At 41.6% G+C, this 19,094-nt stretch overlaps 1 protein-coding gene across 3 annotated transcripts in view; it reads right to left on the reverse strand.

Annotated features, from left to right (window-relative positions):
- Window positions 1-19,094, reverse strand: part of Map2k5 (mitogen-activated protein kinase kinase 5) — a 219,138-nt gene that overhangs the window by 117,726 nt on the left and 82,318 nt on the right. For all 3 annotated transcript variants that reach the window (XM_029481666.1, XM_029481665.1, XM_021172645.1), the window contains 4 exons: window positions 17,975-18,043; window positions 17,801-17,882; window positions 10,752-10,813; window positions 5,399-5,447 (listed from right to left, as the gene is read on the reverse strand). In XM_029481666.1, coding sequence (XP_029337526.1) covers window positions 5,399-5,447; window positions 10,752-10,813; window positions 17,801-17,882; window positions 17,975-18,043 — 262 coding nt within the window. The remainder of the gene's footprint in view (window positions 1-5,398; window positions 5,448-10,751; window positions 10,814-17,800; window positions 17,883-17,974; window positions 18,044-19,094) is intronic.

The raw sequence follows: 19,094 nt of genomic DNA on the forward strand, positions 1-19,094 counted from the left end.
CACCACCACCAAGACACTGTCACTTTTCATCCAAGTTGTGACTCCGCATGTCCTCCATTATTAGGGCTAGGGAGACTGCTCAGGAGTAAGCACACTTGCCACTAAGCTGATGATCTGGGTTTGACGGCTGAGACCTGAATGCTGGAATTGTCACATGCCCATGCCACACACAAAGAGTGCATTAAATTATATTTTTAAAAATTATTTATTTTGATTTTTTTAGAGTTTTTTTTTAAGATTTATTTATTTATTTTATATATATATGAGTACATTGTAGCTGTCTTCAGACACACCAGAAGAGGGCATCAGATCTCATTACAGATGGTTGTGAGCCACCATGTGGTTGCTGGGAATTGAACTCAGGATTTCTGGAAGAGCAGTCAGTGCTCTTAACCACTGAGCTACCTCTCCAGCCTGCATTAAATTCTTTTAGCTAAAAAAAAAAAAAAAAGAAAAAAAAACCTGCTAATGATACTACTTCATTTTCAACTACTAAGGCTTTCCATTCCTACTTTTACCTCTTTAGAATACTGCGTGAATGGAGTCTTAGAGCACTTTGCCCACATTGCTGCACGGACTAGAAGTTCAATCACTTTACTGCTGAGTTACACCTGCAATGTGGGTGCTCCATCATGGTGTGGATGCTCCATCATGGTGTGGATGCTCCACCATGGTGTGGGTGCTCTACCATGGTGTGGGTGCTCTACCATGGTGTGGGTGCTCTACCATGGTGTGGGTGCTCTACCATGGTGTGGGTGCTCTACCATGGTGTGGGTGCTCCATTGTGTGTTTACCCATCTATAAATCTAAAATCTGATAAAAGATGGGCAGGTTGCTTCCAGTTTGCATCTTTTATGACTACAGCCACTGGGAAGAGGTGCATACTAGTTTTATGAGACAAATACTTTATCTCCCCTGTATAAACATCTAAGCGAGGAGTGGCTGGGCTGGCCACACCATCAGAAATGTGCAGGGCTGCACTACAAACCCCTTCTCTGTGAGCTCATGTACACAAGCTTCCTGGGCTGGCCAGTGATGGGTCCACTTCATCCTTTAGCTAACTACTTTCTAATGCATTCTATAGTTAACACTGTAGTTATTGCTCATGTATGTATGTATGCATATACATATTATATAATATGTATATGTGTATGTATATTACATATATGTATTGTGTGTGTATATATGTATATATGTGTGTGTATATATACATATATATATATATATATATATATATATATATATGCGTATTTCACCCACACCTGCTAAAAATGTTTCACGAGTGTAGAAACTGACATTCCCCAAGCACCCACAACAACATCTAGAACACAGGTAAGAAATAAATAGCTATGGAATAGGAAAGCATTAGCTGAGACAGCTCAGGCAGCACCCCAGAGAGGTCTAGGTGTTAGGTGTGCTCAGTTTAGGAAAGTAACATCAGGGAAAATAACATTTCCAGCATGTTTGCTGAAACAAAGAGTTGGCTTGTTTTCCTCGAGATCAGAAAAGACTGGGTCCATTCTGTCTGACCACAGACAGAAGTTTCTTTACACAGAGCTGGGTAAAACTGGGTAAAAACTGTTTTGCAAAGCTGCTTAAAGACAGTGTTTTACCTTATATCTCAGGCTGGCTTGAAACTCACCACCTTCCTTCCCCAGCCTCCCCAGGACTGGGATTACAGGTATGCACCAAGCCCAGCTTTCCTATTGGGGAAGACAAGCATAACTGCCTAGGCTCATATATGGAAAGGTTTACTGGTATACAAGAGGTCCAGCTTTCTCTCCCCACAAGTTTCTGCATCTCTGTACAATGGCCCCGACTGATGGCCGGTTTTATTTTCTTAATCTAAGCTCCATTCTCATTACCCTTCCATTTCTTTTTTATCCTTGGGGAAAGCAAGAGCAGTTACTGCCAGGGTATTCTCACGTTTCCCACAGAAATGGCATAGGTGTTAATCTTGCATTTATGTTTGATGTGGGTAATGACGGCTGTGACTGGAGCCGTGGTTATTAATATGCAGGGCTCTCACCTCATTAGTGGTGATGTATGTTTTGAAGTTAAGCTGCAGTGTTTGCTGGAATGTTCTCACTGTTCACTTCCTTTGTTTTGACTCACGGTCAGCCTGGGCTGCACTCACAGGGTGCTCCCTTATATCTGATAATGAAGACAGCTTTTCCACAGTAGTTAATCTTGGTAGGTGTTTCAAAGATTTTAAATAAGTACATCTTCATGTGATGACATCATATTTGTTTTGGTGTAAAAAGAGACTTAGGGATTTTTTTGACCCTGTAACACAAAGCACAATAAACTCTCTCCCTGACTGGATTTGGGAATAGAGTATTTTTATTGATAGGATGGAGTGATTAATTCATAGTTTTGAGCACATTCACAAAGTCCTCACATTTACCGTCTCAAATACTAAACTGCTAAATGAGGGGAGCAGCTAAATGAACCCCTGATGACCCTGCCTGGGTAGGAACTATTCAACTCCAGGTTCCACCATTTCCAGGGGACAACACGCAGCTTAGTAAACTAACAAGCATGCTGCTTCATGTTCATACTTCTCTGCTCTATGGTCCTCACTTACACTGTGGAATGACGCTGGAGTTTATCTATGCATGTTCTGGACACCAAATCAAGCCATTTATCTGGGAGAAAGTCTCTTCTTTTGTATTACAGAACCAAGCATATCCAGTTCTTCATCTTAGAAAACTGTGTGTTCCCGAGTATAAAGTAATGTCATATTAATAATTCCTGCTCTGTTGGGGGAGAGCAGCCTTAGCAAGTGATGATCAGAGGAGAGCTCCTGTTCTCAGTACTTAGACCAACACAAAGGAGGCTGCTTGGATCACTCATTAGTGCCTTTCCCTCTTCTTCTCACCGCTGTCTGCTCACAGAGCCTAGACCAGCCTCCCCAGCCCCCATAAAAGGACTCAGCTTTGATATGACAATGTGACACATATTCAGATGTATTCCCATCATCAGTCAGAAACAAAAACGAGTCTGTGTGTGCAAGGGGAAGAGCAGTGAGCGGACTCAGTACAAGTGTATAAACAACCGAATTACCTACTTAATTGCCTTAGCTGAACTTAAAAGCTCTGATCTTTAATTGCCTGATTGAACTCATCTAAAAAGCTACAATTTTTTAATCAAGGAGAAAATTAAATAGCTTTTTGGTAAATAAAAAGACATCTTTAATCTTAGTTTTATGAAATCCAAGTTATTAAATATGGACAAAACCTACTCAATTTAGGCTAAGTTTCTCATTACAACCTTTTACAAAAGTCTTCAGGGACCTGCTTCTTTTATTCTATATTCAGAAGGTAAAAGCCTTTCTCTACGAGTAGCTATGGAACTCTAAAGCCAAACATGTCAATCTATCAAGTGAGCTGTATAACCTGAACTCTTTCTGAGAGCTCAGTGCCCATTACCAGGGAATGAATATATATACACATACATACACACACACACACAAACATACTCATTTGCACTATAATCCAGTCATCTTCCGACCCAGGCAGATGAGATGCACATTCCTTCCCTGATTCGTACTTAAAACTGAAGTCCCTAAAGAGGGCTTGTGGCAACTCCTCCTCACTGCTCTCAGACCCCTCCCACAGAAATGTTCCACAGCAGACTTACTCTGGGTGTTGAGTGCCTCCCACCCCTACCCCCCGCCCTCCCAAAAAAATACCTGAAAAAAGACTCAGGATTCTTTTTGGAAACCTGTGTGGTCTACCACATAACAAAAGATCTTTCTGAGCCCAAGTTCCAAATGGCCGGGGAAGAAGGGTGCACTCATCTCTAAGGGCTCTGGTAACTGTGCCTGCCTACAATGACCACAGGACTGTCTTGGCAAACTGGCCCTACATTTTATTTTCTGATCTCCACAGATCTGTCTGAAACATATCTCATGAGGTATTATTTGGACAAATAAACAAACAAACCTCTGGCTATTTCTCACAAACAGTGGGAGTAACTCTGAATAATCTAACAAACAGGGATTCTAGAGGTATAGTGTCTTGTCAGCATGATTTGTCACTTTAAAGAGGAAAAGAAAAGACAACTTTGGAATAACTGAAGCACACTTCCCTACCCAGCAGACTTCTCAGAGTGACCACCTTTTTTTACAGAGTTATGGCTTAGACAAGCCATTGGTCCAGAATTACCCAGCTTGCCGAGAGTCCAGAACAGCCTTAAGTTTCAGTTTATAACAACACTCCGAGCATTTACACAGTGCTGTCCTTTTAATGGAGGTTTTGCTCTTGAGCAATGACTTAGATTCCATGCAAATGAACAGCAGTGTAAAAGGCAGCAAATGCCAGGTTCTGGGCACTGGCTGTACCGGCTTCCTGGGTGGCACACAAGGCAGAAGTGCACGGCAGGGAGAGGGAGCAGCTCTGCCCACCAGGTTAAGGTGTCTCCTTCTGTTACTCACAGATGTGTACATACACTGATACTGACTCAGCCGGGCCTACGCTCCCGCCCCACCACTCTGGTAGCATTTCCACAGTGGCTTTAAGGAGGCAGGGAACTGGGGTCAGGGTCATGGTTCAGTCAGCATGGATGTCTGCAAGAACTGAATACTATGCTTCCCCCATATGCAGATATTCTGTTTAATGCAGATATTCTCTTTAAAAAGGTTGAAGAAGTTTTGGGCTATTGAGAGTATACAAAGACCAGAGGTCATAGTGCTTGGTAGGAGACTGCAACTGAGAACAGGGTGAGTTCCCCCCAAAAGTTTTAGTCCTTTCTTAGGAAAAAAACAAAAAACAACAACAACAAAAAAAAAAAAACAAAAAATGAAAACTAAAACCAAATTTTAAAAAACCCTTTCCTTTAATCACATCTAATTAATTGTACACTGCTGCACCCCCCAGAGTACACAAAGCTAGGAGGAGCAGATGTGGACTAAGTTAGATGTGTGGTTTGGTTTTGTTACCATCTCTTTCTGTTTTCATAATTTGCTTCAAATAAATTCAGACATTTTTGGAACACCAAACAAACGAAAGGAGGTTCCTTGTGACATGCAACAGCTATCAGATCATTTTCTTCCATGTCACCAGAACTAGCAACCATTCTGATTCATTAATTAAAGTTTCATTTCCTGGGAACAGGACACGAACTCTTCAGAGAGACATCTGAAGTGCTCTGAGGAGAAGGCCGTACCTATAGTTAAATAATATAGAGCTATTTTTAAATAGTACAAAATATGTTTCAATGCTTGAAAAATGTGGCTCATAAAAATATAATTCCCTAGTTTGTACTGAAAAAAAATAGAAAATATGAAAACAAGAGGGAGAAAATAAGAAAAGTAAGATTTACAATCACTTTTTTTTTTAAACCAAGAGCCTCCCCCATCCCTACATTAAGTTCATTTGTGTAACCCAGAACATACCTCGGTGTAAAATCTTTAAACTCCACAGATAGGTAAGGCCTTTAACAACCTAGAATTGTGAAAGGAAGAAACAGTACAATTATGGATATTATAGGGAATGCTCCACAGTTAAATAAATCAACCACATAGTGTTCTTTAAATTACTGTCAAACTAAAAGTAGCTCTTGAATACTTCCCGTCTGTGCCAGGCTCTCAGGGACACCGACTGCAGAGCTCCACATTCCTTGCTGGTGATTTTACTGCATCAGAGGATGGGGTGTGTCACAGGAAAGAGATGAGCATGAATCACAGAACCACCAGGAAGGCCACATGCCTCCTCCCCAATGGTGGATAGGCAGGTTAGAAGGTCAGAAGAGAGGGACAAAGACTTCTTAAGAAAAATTTCAATATTCCTAAATCATTTTTTTAAAAAATAATTTTGTTTGTATTTTATGAGTGTGAGTGTTTGCCTGCATGAATGTATGTGCACTATGTGTGTGCTTAGTGTTCATGGAGACCAGAAGAGGGCATCAGATCTCCAGAACTGAAGCTACAGACAGTTGTGAGCTGCCGTGTGGGAACTATGAATTAAATCTGGCTTCTCTGCAAGAGCAGCAAGTGCTTTTAACTGCTGAGCCATCTGGAGACAGCCCCTGGGTAATTAAAAAAAATCATGTTATTTATGATGAAAGAAGAAACTTTACTTGTATTTTTTGGTAATGCTGAAGAATAAACAGAGGGCCTTGTATGTGCGCAGGAGGTGCTGTACCAATCACCTACATGTCTAGATGAAGACTGTTAAAGAAACTGACTCATCGAAGGAATTGGGTAAAACAGAAATCTCCTTTCCCAGCAGCAGTGAGGAGCACCTGACCAAGACGCCAAGCCTTGAACGGCAAACTTAACTGATGTGAGGAAAAGAGAAAAAAGCACTGGACCAAGTTACAGCTACATTTTAGTCAGATGTGTCCAACTGTTCCTCAGAGGACTCTGGTCTAGGCTCTGTGAGCACTCCTGATGTGACTCTCAAAACTTTTCTGTTAAGTTTAAAATAAAAGTTAAAAAGAATCTTAAAAGGCTTGTAATTACTGTAGAAAGCTTTCTTATTCTTTCTCTAATAGAATGCACCGAGAGAAGCATAGAAGGCACATTTGCGGCACAGAGCATGCATGTGGAGGAAGTGCACAGATAGCATCAGAGTGCAGGCCAGAGAGAAAATGGGTGAGTTCAACTGCACCAATTTCACCTGCATCTCCCCTTTAACTGGCAGAGTCAAGAAAAATGGCTACGTGAATAAGACCCTGACTATCGAGGTTGCAATTACTACTGTCTATGTAGACATTTTCATCAGGAACTGCCACTAAGAGCTTTTCATCCTGATCTGTGCATGGAGCTCACTGGTAAAGCGTTTGGCTGCATATAGGAGGCCCTAAGTTCAATCCCTAGTACCACTAAACAAATGATAAATAAATCTTCAAAGCTTATACAAAAGTTGTTGTTACATGAAAAGCACGCTTTACTCATAGCACATGAATAGGATCTCATAATAATTTCAAGGTTGACTTCATAATGGAATTTTAAAAACAGTGAACAAAATGCTGTTACTGAAAATGTACTTAGAAGTATGTGAAGGCACTTACTGTTACAGAAAACTTGGACAAGTCAAGGCTACATGATAAGAAAACCTTCTTGGAGGAGAAGCAACCAGGCTTTGTGTACTGTACACATGATCATAGAGAAGGAGGCTTGGATGCCCCATGTGAGAAGATTTTGGTTGATAAAAACTGACTAACAGCAATAAAACCAGAAAAAGAAAGTAAGAAAAGCAATTTCCAAATCCTGAGGATCTAGAAAGCCTAACTCTGTTACGCTGAACGAGGCCAGCCCATTTAACTGCTCTCTCTCAGAGAGCATGAGAGATCAGCTGATACAATGAGCAATTCCATTCCATGCTAATCTAGTCTAAGAGAATAGATACATTTTTATAGCAAGCAATTTCTTCCAGAGTTTGGAATCACTGATATCACAAGATAGTATTACAAATAATAAAACATGGGCAAAATATCAAATCATGACTATTATTTACATGTCTAAATGTAAATTATGTTATGATAATAAAATTAAAATATGTATTTAAAATAAAAGTATAAATGAGGATAGTTTTATCAATGGAAGTAAGACAAAGTATTAAATGTCCATAAAAGACATCAGCAATGAAAATAGCTTCTCTCTGAGTAGTGGGGGGGAGGGGCCATGATGGTTAGCAGGGAAACAGTGAGCTTTGGGGTTCTGAGAAATGGGTGCAACTTCCTGACTCAGAAGTTTAGTTGAGTGTTATAAGACTTTCCTGGTACAGGCGGCGTGTCACTAACACTAGCTAAATAGCAAATGATCAGAAAACACACACACACAAGACACAATCGTACTTACACAGATTGCAAAGTAATAAAAGAAATGCAAATATTGATTTTATATTCGATAAAATCATACATTTTGAACTATTTTGAACTTCCAACTTTGAAGCCAGAAAGAATTTTCCTTTAATGTGTATGAGCATTCATGTATAAAGGAGCAGGGGACTTGCCCACTAATTGAGAATCATTGGTATTCAGTAAGTGAGGCTGCACAAAACCACACAAAACAGCCTTGACACTAACAGTACTTCTATCTGCTGTCAATCACTCACTCTTGACATGTCAAGTGCACATCTTTTCATGGACAATGTCAATCAACATTAACATTAGCACTCAAAATACAGATCACTGGCGCTGCTTCAGAAGCGAGAGGGAAATAACTATGTTGGGGAGCAGGGAAGGGCATTCTTTATACGAAGTGGGGGAGAAAGCTGCAGTGAAAAGGCGAGATCGTGTACTTTATATGGATTTCTTCAAGGGAAAAAAACCATTCTCTCTCCCACATATATCCTACATGAGAAAACTCCAGCTAGATTTCAGACACTGACAGGGCTCATCCTGCGAAGACCTTCAGATCCACAGACCTGCCTTGCATGCCAGATCACTAGAACCAGGAAAATTAAGTTCATTTTGGGGAAGAGATCCCTCAGAGAGACATGAGAAGATCTTCAGGCACCACAGTGGTACAGGCTGGGAGTCCTGGGGGACTGAGGCTGGGGGTGTTGCTGAACCACCATAGGCAACAGCAAGCTCCCCCTTGAAAATGAGAACCAGAGCAACTGTGTGTCTGTGCTTTCCCACTATCGCTATTCTCCTGCACTGCTCTTCCCCCTCTCCCTCTAGGTGTGTGGTTTAACCCAGTTTCCCCTTCAATTCTTTCTTCATTTCCCCACCTCATTTCTCAGAGAACAGAGCGCAGGGGCAGTGGGTCTGGAGACACACTATCCTGTACCTAGGATAGCACTGACTAGTTAGACAGTGATCTGGGATGAGGTGTTCTAACCTGTTTTGCTTAGTACTGATGTGCCCAACATCCCCCATTCCACAGCTGCTGGAGACTCCGGCAGCATGCTCGTGCATTCGTAGACCATAGAGACTGGCACACAGACCCATTTGATTCTGAGACTGGACAGGGCTAAGACTATTTGCATGTGCCATCTTGGCCTGTGTGAGAAATTCAAAGGAAAGAAACTGATGCCATCTTGGGACCAGTTCAGAAGAAGTAACCACGGCAACTGGGAACCAGAACAGGCTGTGTGCATGTGCACTTCACACTCGATGATGGACCACCCAGCAGGGCGATAGCTGAATTTGGACTGATATAACCTCTTGATATGAGGTGGTATATCTGGGCCAGTGTTCTGTTTATTAGCTACAGAAAAGATCATCCATGCTTGGAGCCTATTCAGATCTCCCTTCCCCCACAGATACGTGCGCCACTTTGAAGGTGCCACACAAGTGTAGGGCACTAACAGAGTTTATGAAAACTGTCAGAAGAGCAAAGTTGTTGAGAGCGTTTCTTCTATACCCATGGCGGAAGCTTTCATCACTATGGCCTAGAACGCACGAGAGCTGTAGGATCGTGCCTTGTTTAGAAGAGACTGCCGCTGATTCCAAACCACGTAAGGGGCACATCAACTCTTCCTGGAATGGCACTCATTTTAATGTTTCTCCCGAATACAGCATTTTCAAAATTTTCAACTACCTGAACATTAGGTCCTGTATTCAAAGCTGGTCGCTTTTCTGCTGACTCTTCAGTTACAATTTTCCCATCCTAGCTGAATCAGAAACCCAGTGGCCTTGCTTCTGCTCTACACAGGTGGGAGGCAAGACTGAGGAGGCTGCGGAAGAACAAGGTGGATTCTATTTCCTCACATCCAACAGATAATGGGAACGAGGACGTGCAGACTCGCCGCTTCCCAGCTGGTCTCCCTTGCCTCCTCTTGCCCTTTATTACACGTGTTAGTAAACTCCAGAGCCAAGAACTGCCAAAAGCCACCACACATCCATTCCCCTCTGAGATTAGAGGAGGGAAAGGAAACATTTTTATTTTCATCTCAAACCCTGATTTAAGTACTCAGATTTCGTCCTGAATAATCTGAATAACGTGTAGATTAGAAGCTGCTTGCAGAGGCAGCCTCAGAAGGAGAGTGCTCATCACCCTGGGCAGTTCACACTAATAATTAGAAAGAAAAAAGGAAAGCTGTGAATTACAATGAACGAAGCCTGAGTAAGTGTCCATGTTGGATTAAAGAACTTGAGTTGTCAGTTTGATGTATAATGAATGTGAAAATAAGCCATTTAATTAAATGGTACATGATATAATCACTTTGTTCTGCATTAAACCACTTAATTTAACAGAGTGCCTTTACTTTAGCAAGTGTTTACGATTACGGCACCCAGTGACTCCTAGACACCGTCAGCTTACACTATTCCCAATCTCAAGTATGGAACTCACATAATAATTTCAGTTTACATGGTATGATTTGCCTACTTATTAGTGAGCACAGAAGACAGGAAAATTGTTCTTCATCACAACGAGCACAGAATCCTAGATATAGGCTCCAAAAGATAAAATAAAAACCAAAAGTAGAAGACTGCAAAATCATTTAAAAGCAAAATAGGATTTTGTTCATAGACTGTTTCACTAATTTAGACTCTTAGATGATTTTCAAATTCTATGTCTATAACTATTAAACGTCCCCTGTAACAGGTTTCTCTTTGATGCAACAGACACCCGAGCACCAAGATCCCTGGGGTTACAGAGTACTGACAGCCAGAGGGACTATGCTCGGGCTTAGCCCATTAAAAAAAGAGGAAGGATCAGAACTGATGGGCAGTGAGGAGTCAACAGCCAGCTGGGACTGCAAGGAATACACACAGAGGACACAGGAATAGGCATAACGGTAAAGATTAAATAACTGGAATTCTCTAAAGCTAAAGCCAATATATATACTTACTGCAACTGCAATTCTTCCAAGGACATGCTCTGGAATTTTCCTATATACATCCAAAGACCCCCCTGTAGAGACAGAGATACTGTGTTACTACAAACGGAACCATCGGAACAGTGCACGGGACATGCTCATGTGAGAATGTGATTTCCATCTGCTTACTGGATATAGAGAACAAAGGTTTTTAGTTCTACCTTTGTGAATGACATGGCTGGGCTTCAGACAGAACACGGCCACCTACCTCCAATTTAAAATCCAGTCATTAAAGACTGAAGGGTAGACCAGAGACCTGCAGTCCACGAGGAGGTGAATGCAAACAAACCACAAAGTGAACCCAGTGGCCACACTTGTGGCGTTTCCTGTACCACTTTTCCCACAGGGAAACCTGAGCCCTGTTTTACAGTTTTCACACTTATCTAGGAAATGTGGGTGGTCATGAATTTCAAAGCACACACCAAGGCAGGCGCTGCATTCCCTAGGAGAGAAGTTACTTTTGACTTTAGGGAGCCTGAAAAGCAACCAAACAAGCGCTGGCTCCTTGTGGACTGAGAAAACCCATGAGGTAAAAACAAGACAACAAAACCAAATCCCTTCAAGTTCCGACTTGTTTTATTTTAATTACATTTCATTTATTTACTGTATGTACGCATGGCATGTTTATTCATCTGTAGAGGTCAGAGGTCAGCCTTTGAGAGCTTGTTTTTTCCTCCCACTGTGTGGCCCTGGGGAACGAACTAGGGTCGTTCTTTGATGTCTGGACCTGCAGAGCCATCTCACTTGTTCTCTTAACTTATTATTATTATGTTACTAAACTGTGACTCTTGCTACTATACTACTTATTTGACAACTTCAACTTTTATTAAATAACCTTTGACATTTTCCAAAACTGAAAGGCTGTTAGACCTGTTTGCCTTGTAGCTCTTCTATGTGTATCTAAGATAAGTGTTGACACACAGCAGAGCCCCTCAGAATCAGGAGACGTGCTCCATGGTGTTCAGCCATTCTGGATATTTGTTTGTATGCTTTTTATTTTGAGATAGAATTTCTCTGTGTAGCTCATGTGGGCCTGGATCTCACTCTGTAGACCAGGCTGGCCTCACACACAGAGATCCACCAGCCCCCGCCTTCTGGTGCTGTGCTTAAAGACGTGCACCACCATGCCTAGCTAGTTATTCTTAGGGTAAAAGTAGCAGAGGATTTGGGTTTAGTTCTTACCCACTTTCTCTATCATTTCTATCCTATAAATCTAGCCAAAAAAGTAACTCTCAGGTATATAAGAGCAAACGTTAATGCTAGACAGACCAGGAGTCTTGCTGCTGCCTGTGACGCTCTGAAGCAGGGTCCAGGAAAGGACTTTAAGCCGACCACAGCAACACTATCACTGCCATCACTGTGTGCTCTCAAGACAGCTGCTCTGAGAGCCCAGCTCACTGCAAAGTATAAACTTAGGACTTCCTGTTAATGGTCGGCATTGGTTAAGTGTTGTAAGAATCCCAAAATATATACTTATATACCTTGAAGGGAACAAGCACCTTACTTACTAACAATATGAGAACTAAGGTAACACATATCCCCCTTAAGAGTCAAACTGGAGTGTAATTTTTCACTAGTATGAAGAAGGCACCCAGGATATCTGAGAAGTAACTTTTGTTTTTCTATTTAGGCAAAAATTCGTATTTATGATATAACTATTGATGGTTTTTAAAATGATTAATAAGGTTTGAAGACAAAACATGTCACTGTTCTGCAATGCAGTTAAGAGTGTGCTTTGTGCAAATAGACTGGTATGGTGTACCATGTTCCCTAAAGCTGCTGTTTTATTAAAATGGCACACATCTCACAGAGCTATGGCTGCCTTTGTGTCCCGATGAAAGCAAGTATAGAGAAATGATCACTCTTTCGGTAACTTCTGCTTGCAGCTCCAGACTCTGAGTTTAGGCTGAGGGTAACCAGGGTATAAATAATTTTGTGCTGTAGATCTTGGTGTTACTGGGAAGAAAGATTGTGAAAAAAACAAAACAAAATATTTATGCAATGAGCAGAAACATCCTTATTTAGCAAATGTTTTTATTATAGATGCAATAAAAGTGAAAACGTGGCAGAAGAACAGTTGTGTGCCCACTGATTTTCCAGGTGAATCGGCAGTTGCATGGATGAGAAGTTCAAGATGAAAAACCTTGACAGGTGGTGTCGGGAAAACTGACACAGCAGCTTTACTAGAACAATTCCTTGGAAAGCCAATGACCTTAACACTTAGAGGAACAAGCCCACCCACAGGCACCAGCAAGAAGTCCAAGGAGGGGGCTTACTTCTATGTGGCTATAGGAAAGACCAGAAGCACCTTAGTGGACAGTGGTTTTATCAAGCTACATGGAAGGCTAAAGATGGCCCGACCACCATTATCAACAAAATAAGGAATAGTTCACTGGTGCTTGCAATCCTCAGTCCTCGGTTGCCCACATGCACAGATCTTTATGTAGCTGGCTCTGTGCCAGCAGATGCACCTCATCCTTCCCATGCTCACAGAGATACATTTGGAGGTGAACAAACGATACTAGCGATCACTCAGTCAAGACAGCCTGTTGATTCCAGTGAGCACTCACACTTGGCAGGTCAAAATGCACAGTTCAGGTTAGTTTTCACTTGCTTTCGGTGTGGTTTCTCTTCCTCACACCTCTCCATAAAAGGCCACTCTGGCTTGGCACACCATAAACAGCAGTGATGAATCCACCAGCCTTACTTGAACTTATTTGAAACAGTTCCATAAATGCAAATGGGACAAACCATAGTCACAAGTCAGCTGATGGCAGAGTTCAGAGTGGACCGGAGCCTCTGAACACTCCCACACAAACCTCTCTCTCTCTCAACATCACACAGCAGTGCAATCCAATGTGAGCTCTATGTGGGTGTCACTTCTGAAATACGATGGCACACACTGACTGTTCAATGTTGCCTTTGATTTGTTATTCAAGACTGTTTTTGTTCTTTTGGCCTGGGCTGGGAATGAACCTGGGACCTCAGGCAGGTGAGGTAGAGGCTCCCCACTAAGTGCAACCTCCAGGCTGTACTTCGGGCACTTGGGAATTCACTCATCTGTGCTCCAGCTTGTAACCTTTCAGCTCCCTAGTGGCACTTCTTTGTTTCCCCTCCACCATGACCAGTCATTGCACTGCATCACTGCATGCCACCATGCACATGTGAAGCCAGAGGAAGACTGCTTGTCGATCAGCAGAAACCGATGCCGGGCACTGAAGAGCCACATGTTCTGCTGACAGATTAGGCTGGCCATCTTCACTTAAGCAGACCTAAAGGTCCGTGTTACTGTGTTACAATACCTCAACACTGAGGACTGTCTTTGCACATATGATAAATATAAACACGTAGCAAAGGGTAAGCAGCAACAATATCATCACAATAATCTTCACAGTTACCTCAAATGATCATGGCCATTATTAATGCTAACAACAAGAGCAGAAAGCTTTACTACAAGGTCCCTTTAACTTTCTGGTAGTTAGAAAATATAAAAACTCTTTCTTCTTTTGCAACGTGGGCTCTTTGGGGGAAAATAATTTATTCCTGTGGTGATAATCCAAACATGCTGGTATTCCGAGATCTTCCAGCTGGATGTTTCTGAGTAGATTTTGCTTTGACTGAGTATGAGAGTAGATCACATTCTTTCCCCTAAACAATCTTCCAATGCCTTCCTAATAAATTTAGTCTCAAACTTAAACGCCTTGCTAAAGCCTCTGAGATGTATGCTTTTTGCTTAGTTCTTTGCCCTGATCATTCAAGCATCCTGGGCAGCCTCTGGTCCTTCTGACTTCACTCTCAGGTCACCGTGGTGGACTTGTGCTCATCTAGGAGCACTACCACATGCTACTTTCTTTGTCTCTAAGATCTTCCCAGTGGTCCTCCTTGACTAGCTCATTAAGGTCTCTGCTCATTGCCACCCCATCTCTGATGTCACATCCAGTGTCTGCTCTAGTAGCCAACCCGACCTGCTTTAGGTTCTCACTGCTTTATGCTCTATCCCTCCTGTGAATGTACTATGTGTCTCTAGAATATACCCCATGAAGACAAAAGTTACTCTACAACAGATACCCTGAGAAGACAAGGGCTATTCTAGAACACATACCATTCGAGAAAAAGGTACCTAGAACATATACCCCATGAGGGCAAGGGTACTCAAGAGCATGTGCCCCAGGAGGACTAGGGTTACTCTAGAATATGTATTCTGTGAGGACAAGGGATAAGTCTCAGCCACTGTGGTATTCCCAGGTTTAGAGCAGTATCTGAAAGAAAGTGCTCAGTAAATATTGCAAATAGATCATAGTATGAAATAAAAATAACCTAATCAGAGAGGAAGTTGTCAAGAAATTGGACTGCACAGGAGAAGGGGATGGAAGCTGGAGAGCAATGCAGATTCTTATGTACTTTGCTGATGTTGCGTGCTTTGTTGTATACGAACAAAAGACTGTGCACTAACCCTCAAATCACCACGTCTATGTAACTAAGATAAACCATGTTTAAAGACCTAAAGGGAGGTATATGAAGCTAGCCCTTTCCCCAAAACATAGGCTATTAATAGTTAGAAATTACATAAAACAAAACAGGAACTTCTGAGGTCGAATGTACCGTAACTGGGATGTAATGTAATGTACTGTAACTGGCACAGGGACCAATACCCTAAGAAGGCAGAAGAAAGATGCTATAAAGAGCAAGCCCCTCTATTTACTGAGCCATCTTGGTCACTTGTGAGCTGCTATAAACACTGCAGCAGGCTACAGTGTGCATGTGCTAGCCAGTTGTTTTGGGTTTCTGTAGCAGTGGACTCACTTGGTTCTGTGGAAACTGTTTGTGAAGAAGTGTCAAGCTGTTCTAATCTATTTTACACCATTCAGTTTCACACCAACATTGTCTGAGGATTCTAACAATCCTGTGCCTTTGTCTACACTTATTATGTGGTTGATTTTGTTTTGTGTGTATGTGGTCTCAGGTATGAATATGTATGTGGTTTTGATTTAGGTTTCTTTGACAACCACTGTTGATAAGTATTTTCATGTGGCTGTTGACCATTGTGTCTTTCTTTGAGAAATTCATAACCAATCTATTGTCTGTTTTTTTTTTTTTTTAAAGAGTGACTGGTGTTTTTATCGTTGAGTTGCAGTATTTCTTTAGTACTTACAGTAACTGCAAATGATTTGAACCCTGACAGACTAGAAAAGATTGACACTTGCTCAAAAATTAAGAGTTGCCACAGGACCTGACACCTCACTCCCAGAAAGCTCGATCCCCTGATTTGATCCCTGGGGGTACTTGGTGGAAGGAGAGTCAACTCCTAAAGCTGTCCTCTGGCCTTCCAGGCAGGCAGTAGCACACATGCACACCTATGTGTGCATGCATTCATATACACACAATAAAATTAAACATCTTTTAGATGTAAAAGGAAGAAGTGGAAATTTCCCAAGTGATCAGCAGCTGAAGAAAAACAAGCAAATGTACAGCCACTCAATAAACTACTGCTAGTGATGTGAGGGGTGGTAGGTGCTACTGCTGCGGTTACGTGTGAACTTGGAAACTGTTCTGAGCATGAGCCACCAGGCACAAAGGCTGTCGACTACAGGACTCCACTGATGTGCAGCATGCAACATCCAGAGAGGAAACCAATGACTGCCAGCGGGTAGAGGGAGGGGGATGAGATAAGTCACTTAATGTGGCTAGGGATTTCTCTTTAGAAATGTTTTGAAATTAGACAACAATGGTTAAGATGTATGCTTCAAAAGGGTGAGTTTTATAGTATCTTAATTCTACCTTAATAAAAAGTATTTTAATGTAACTGAAGTTATACAGATCTCAAAGGATGCACGTTCACAAGAGTGAGCTGTACTGGGATTACAAACTCATGCTTTCTAACTGGTGTCCACTACACTACCTATGTGGTTATCAAGGGTATGTGTTTGTGTGTGTGTACCTGTGTGTGTTTATGGTGTGTGTATATGTGTGATGTACCTGTATATGTTTATGTGTGTGTTATATATGTGTTTACCTAAAGAAGTTGAAAGGTGTGCCTATGTGTGAGTGTGCATGTGTGTAGTGTATATAGATGATGCATGTGTATGGTATGTGTATGTGTGATGTGTGGGGAGTGTATTGTGTAGAATATGTGTGGTGTGTATGTATATGTGGCTGCATGGTGTGTATACCTAAAGAAGTAAAAAGGTAAAAAAAAAAAAAAAAGAAGTAAAAAGGTGTATGCATGTATGTATGTGTAGTGTGTGTATGTATGTATGGTGGTATATTTCTTGTGTGAGTGGTGCACATGTGTGGTATGTATGTATGTGTATGGTATGTCTGTTTTGTGTGTGCATGTACCTAAGAAAGTAGAAAGGCACATGTGCTACATTTTAATGGAGGCTAGATACTGAAAACTGACCTTGTAAAAGGTGGGAACGTGTCCATATTTACAATAGATTTAAAAAAGAGTAACAATGACATTTCAGTGAGAGGATTTCCAGAGCTCTATATCCTTTCACAATATTCAGATCAAGGGAGAGCTGCTGGTGGCCATGAATGAGAAGCAGGGGAGGACAGGCCTGACGTCCAAACAGAGCCAAACACAGCTCTGCTAAACAGCTGTGTTGAAAAACAATTTCTTGTCTAGCAATTAAGAACCTATTTCTTTCTGAAAGACACAGGACATTGGGTTAATAGATTTCTTTAGAAGAAAATCTGTTTTGGTGACTGAAACATTAAAAGAACAGAGCATCTGTTCCCAGCAAAGGCAGGCTGCACAGAGGCAGCAGGGACCTCGCGCCGACTGGACCCGCGTGCAAATTTTTAGTAAAAGAAGATTAACTTGCATTCTTGAAATTACACTCAAGCTACAAATATCTAACAGCAGGAACCTTAACAGAAGAGAACTGCCAGTGTAAAGAAGGCAATTGTTAACACATGCCACTCACTCCAAAGTGGACTGGACATCTGTGTCAAGACTACATTTACGTCAATCGATTCAAAAAAATCATTTTTAATGTAGTTTAAAGGGAACAACTCACCATCCATGAATTCTGTACAAATTGAAATCCTGTTTTCTACGAAAAATGCCCCGTAAAATCCTATGATATACGATGAGTCACACTGTAACAAAAATAAGACAAAAGTAGTTTAACACCTAGATGCTGACACCATGTGCATGTGCATAGCTAAAAGTGACCAAGAAAAAAAAATACCTTATAAAGGATTTCCAACTCAGACATGATCTGCTTCTGAAGCTCCAGTGTAATGTCTAACAGAATAACCTGAAGAGACACAGCAGCGTCAACACATTCGTCTACCTTAAGTTACATAGCACGTGAGATACAAGAACTAAAGAAATACCGTGCTTTCTTTATGCAGCATCCCCATAACCCCAGCACCAAAAAAAAAAAAAAAGAAAAGAAAAGAAAAGAAAAAAAAAAAGAAAAGAAAAGAAAAAAAAAAGCTGTCTCTGTAGCTAAGCCTCTGCGCCGGAGGAGGCGGTACAGAGGTGATTGATGGAACCCTGGAAGGAGCCAGGTCTCAGAGGTCAGCATTAATGGCTTTAAAAGTCAGTTAAGTTATAACACTCAATTTATGTGCCCTATTTGAGCCACACCGGCTATTTTCAGAAGAAGATCATTAAAAGAGCAGAGCCCTGTGAGCAGGCACTCGGAGATAAGCAGAGGGGATGGTAAATAAAAGAACATTTTAAAATGGGATTTTCAGAAATAAAAGAAATGGGAGTTTAAAAACCCTGTCACCTTACTTCCTCCCATGTGGGTAATGTTTCTTTATAAATGCTGACAGACTTGAGAGCTAAAGAGGTCCTCATGTCACCTGACTCCCACGCTTAGCCAGGACCTCCTGACGGGTTGTGGTTTTCCGTAAGTATCTGCCACCAAGGTGGATGGTGTGCATCCATTTTCAACACAGAAATGTCCAAATGTATGACTTAACATTCTTGCCCAGGGCATGCTCGAGTTTAATTCAAAGACTTTCCTCTTCCCTTAGGCAGGTGTGTGCACTGGGGACTGATCTTGAACCTTCTCATGAGTGCTGGTACCACGAGTACCCTACCAAAGAATCAGCACCCCAGTACCCTACCAAAGAGTCAGAACCCCGCCCGGCTCAACCACTAAGTACTTCAGTGAAACCACGTTTTAGAAAACCCTTTTAAAAAAGTATTTGTAAAAGACAGTAAGAACATAAAATAGGTGGAGAAGGCTCCTTAAGAACTGTGGCCGAGTTTGATTGTAAACACTTCTGAGTAAAGCCTAACCTTCAGGACTGCTACAGCAGTCATTCCACACCTTACAGTGCTGAGTTACAGTT

Source organism: Mus caroli, chromosome 9 (assembly GCF_900094665.2).
Source record: "Mus caroli chromosome 9, CAROLI_EIJ_v1.1, whole genome shotgun sequence".
Classification (NCBI taxonomy): Eukaryota; Metazoa; Chordata; class Mammalia; order Rodentia; family Muridae; genus Mus; species Mus caroli.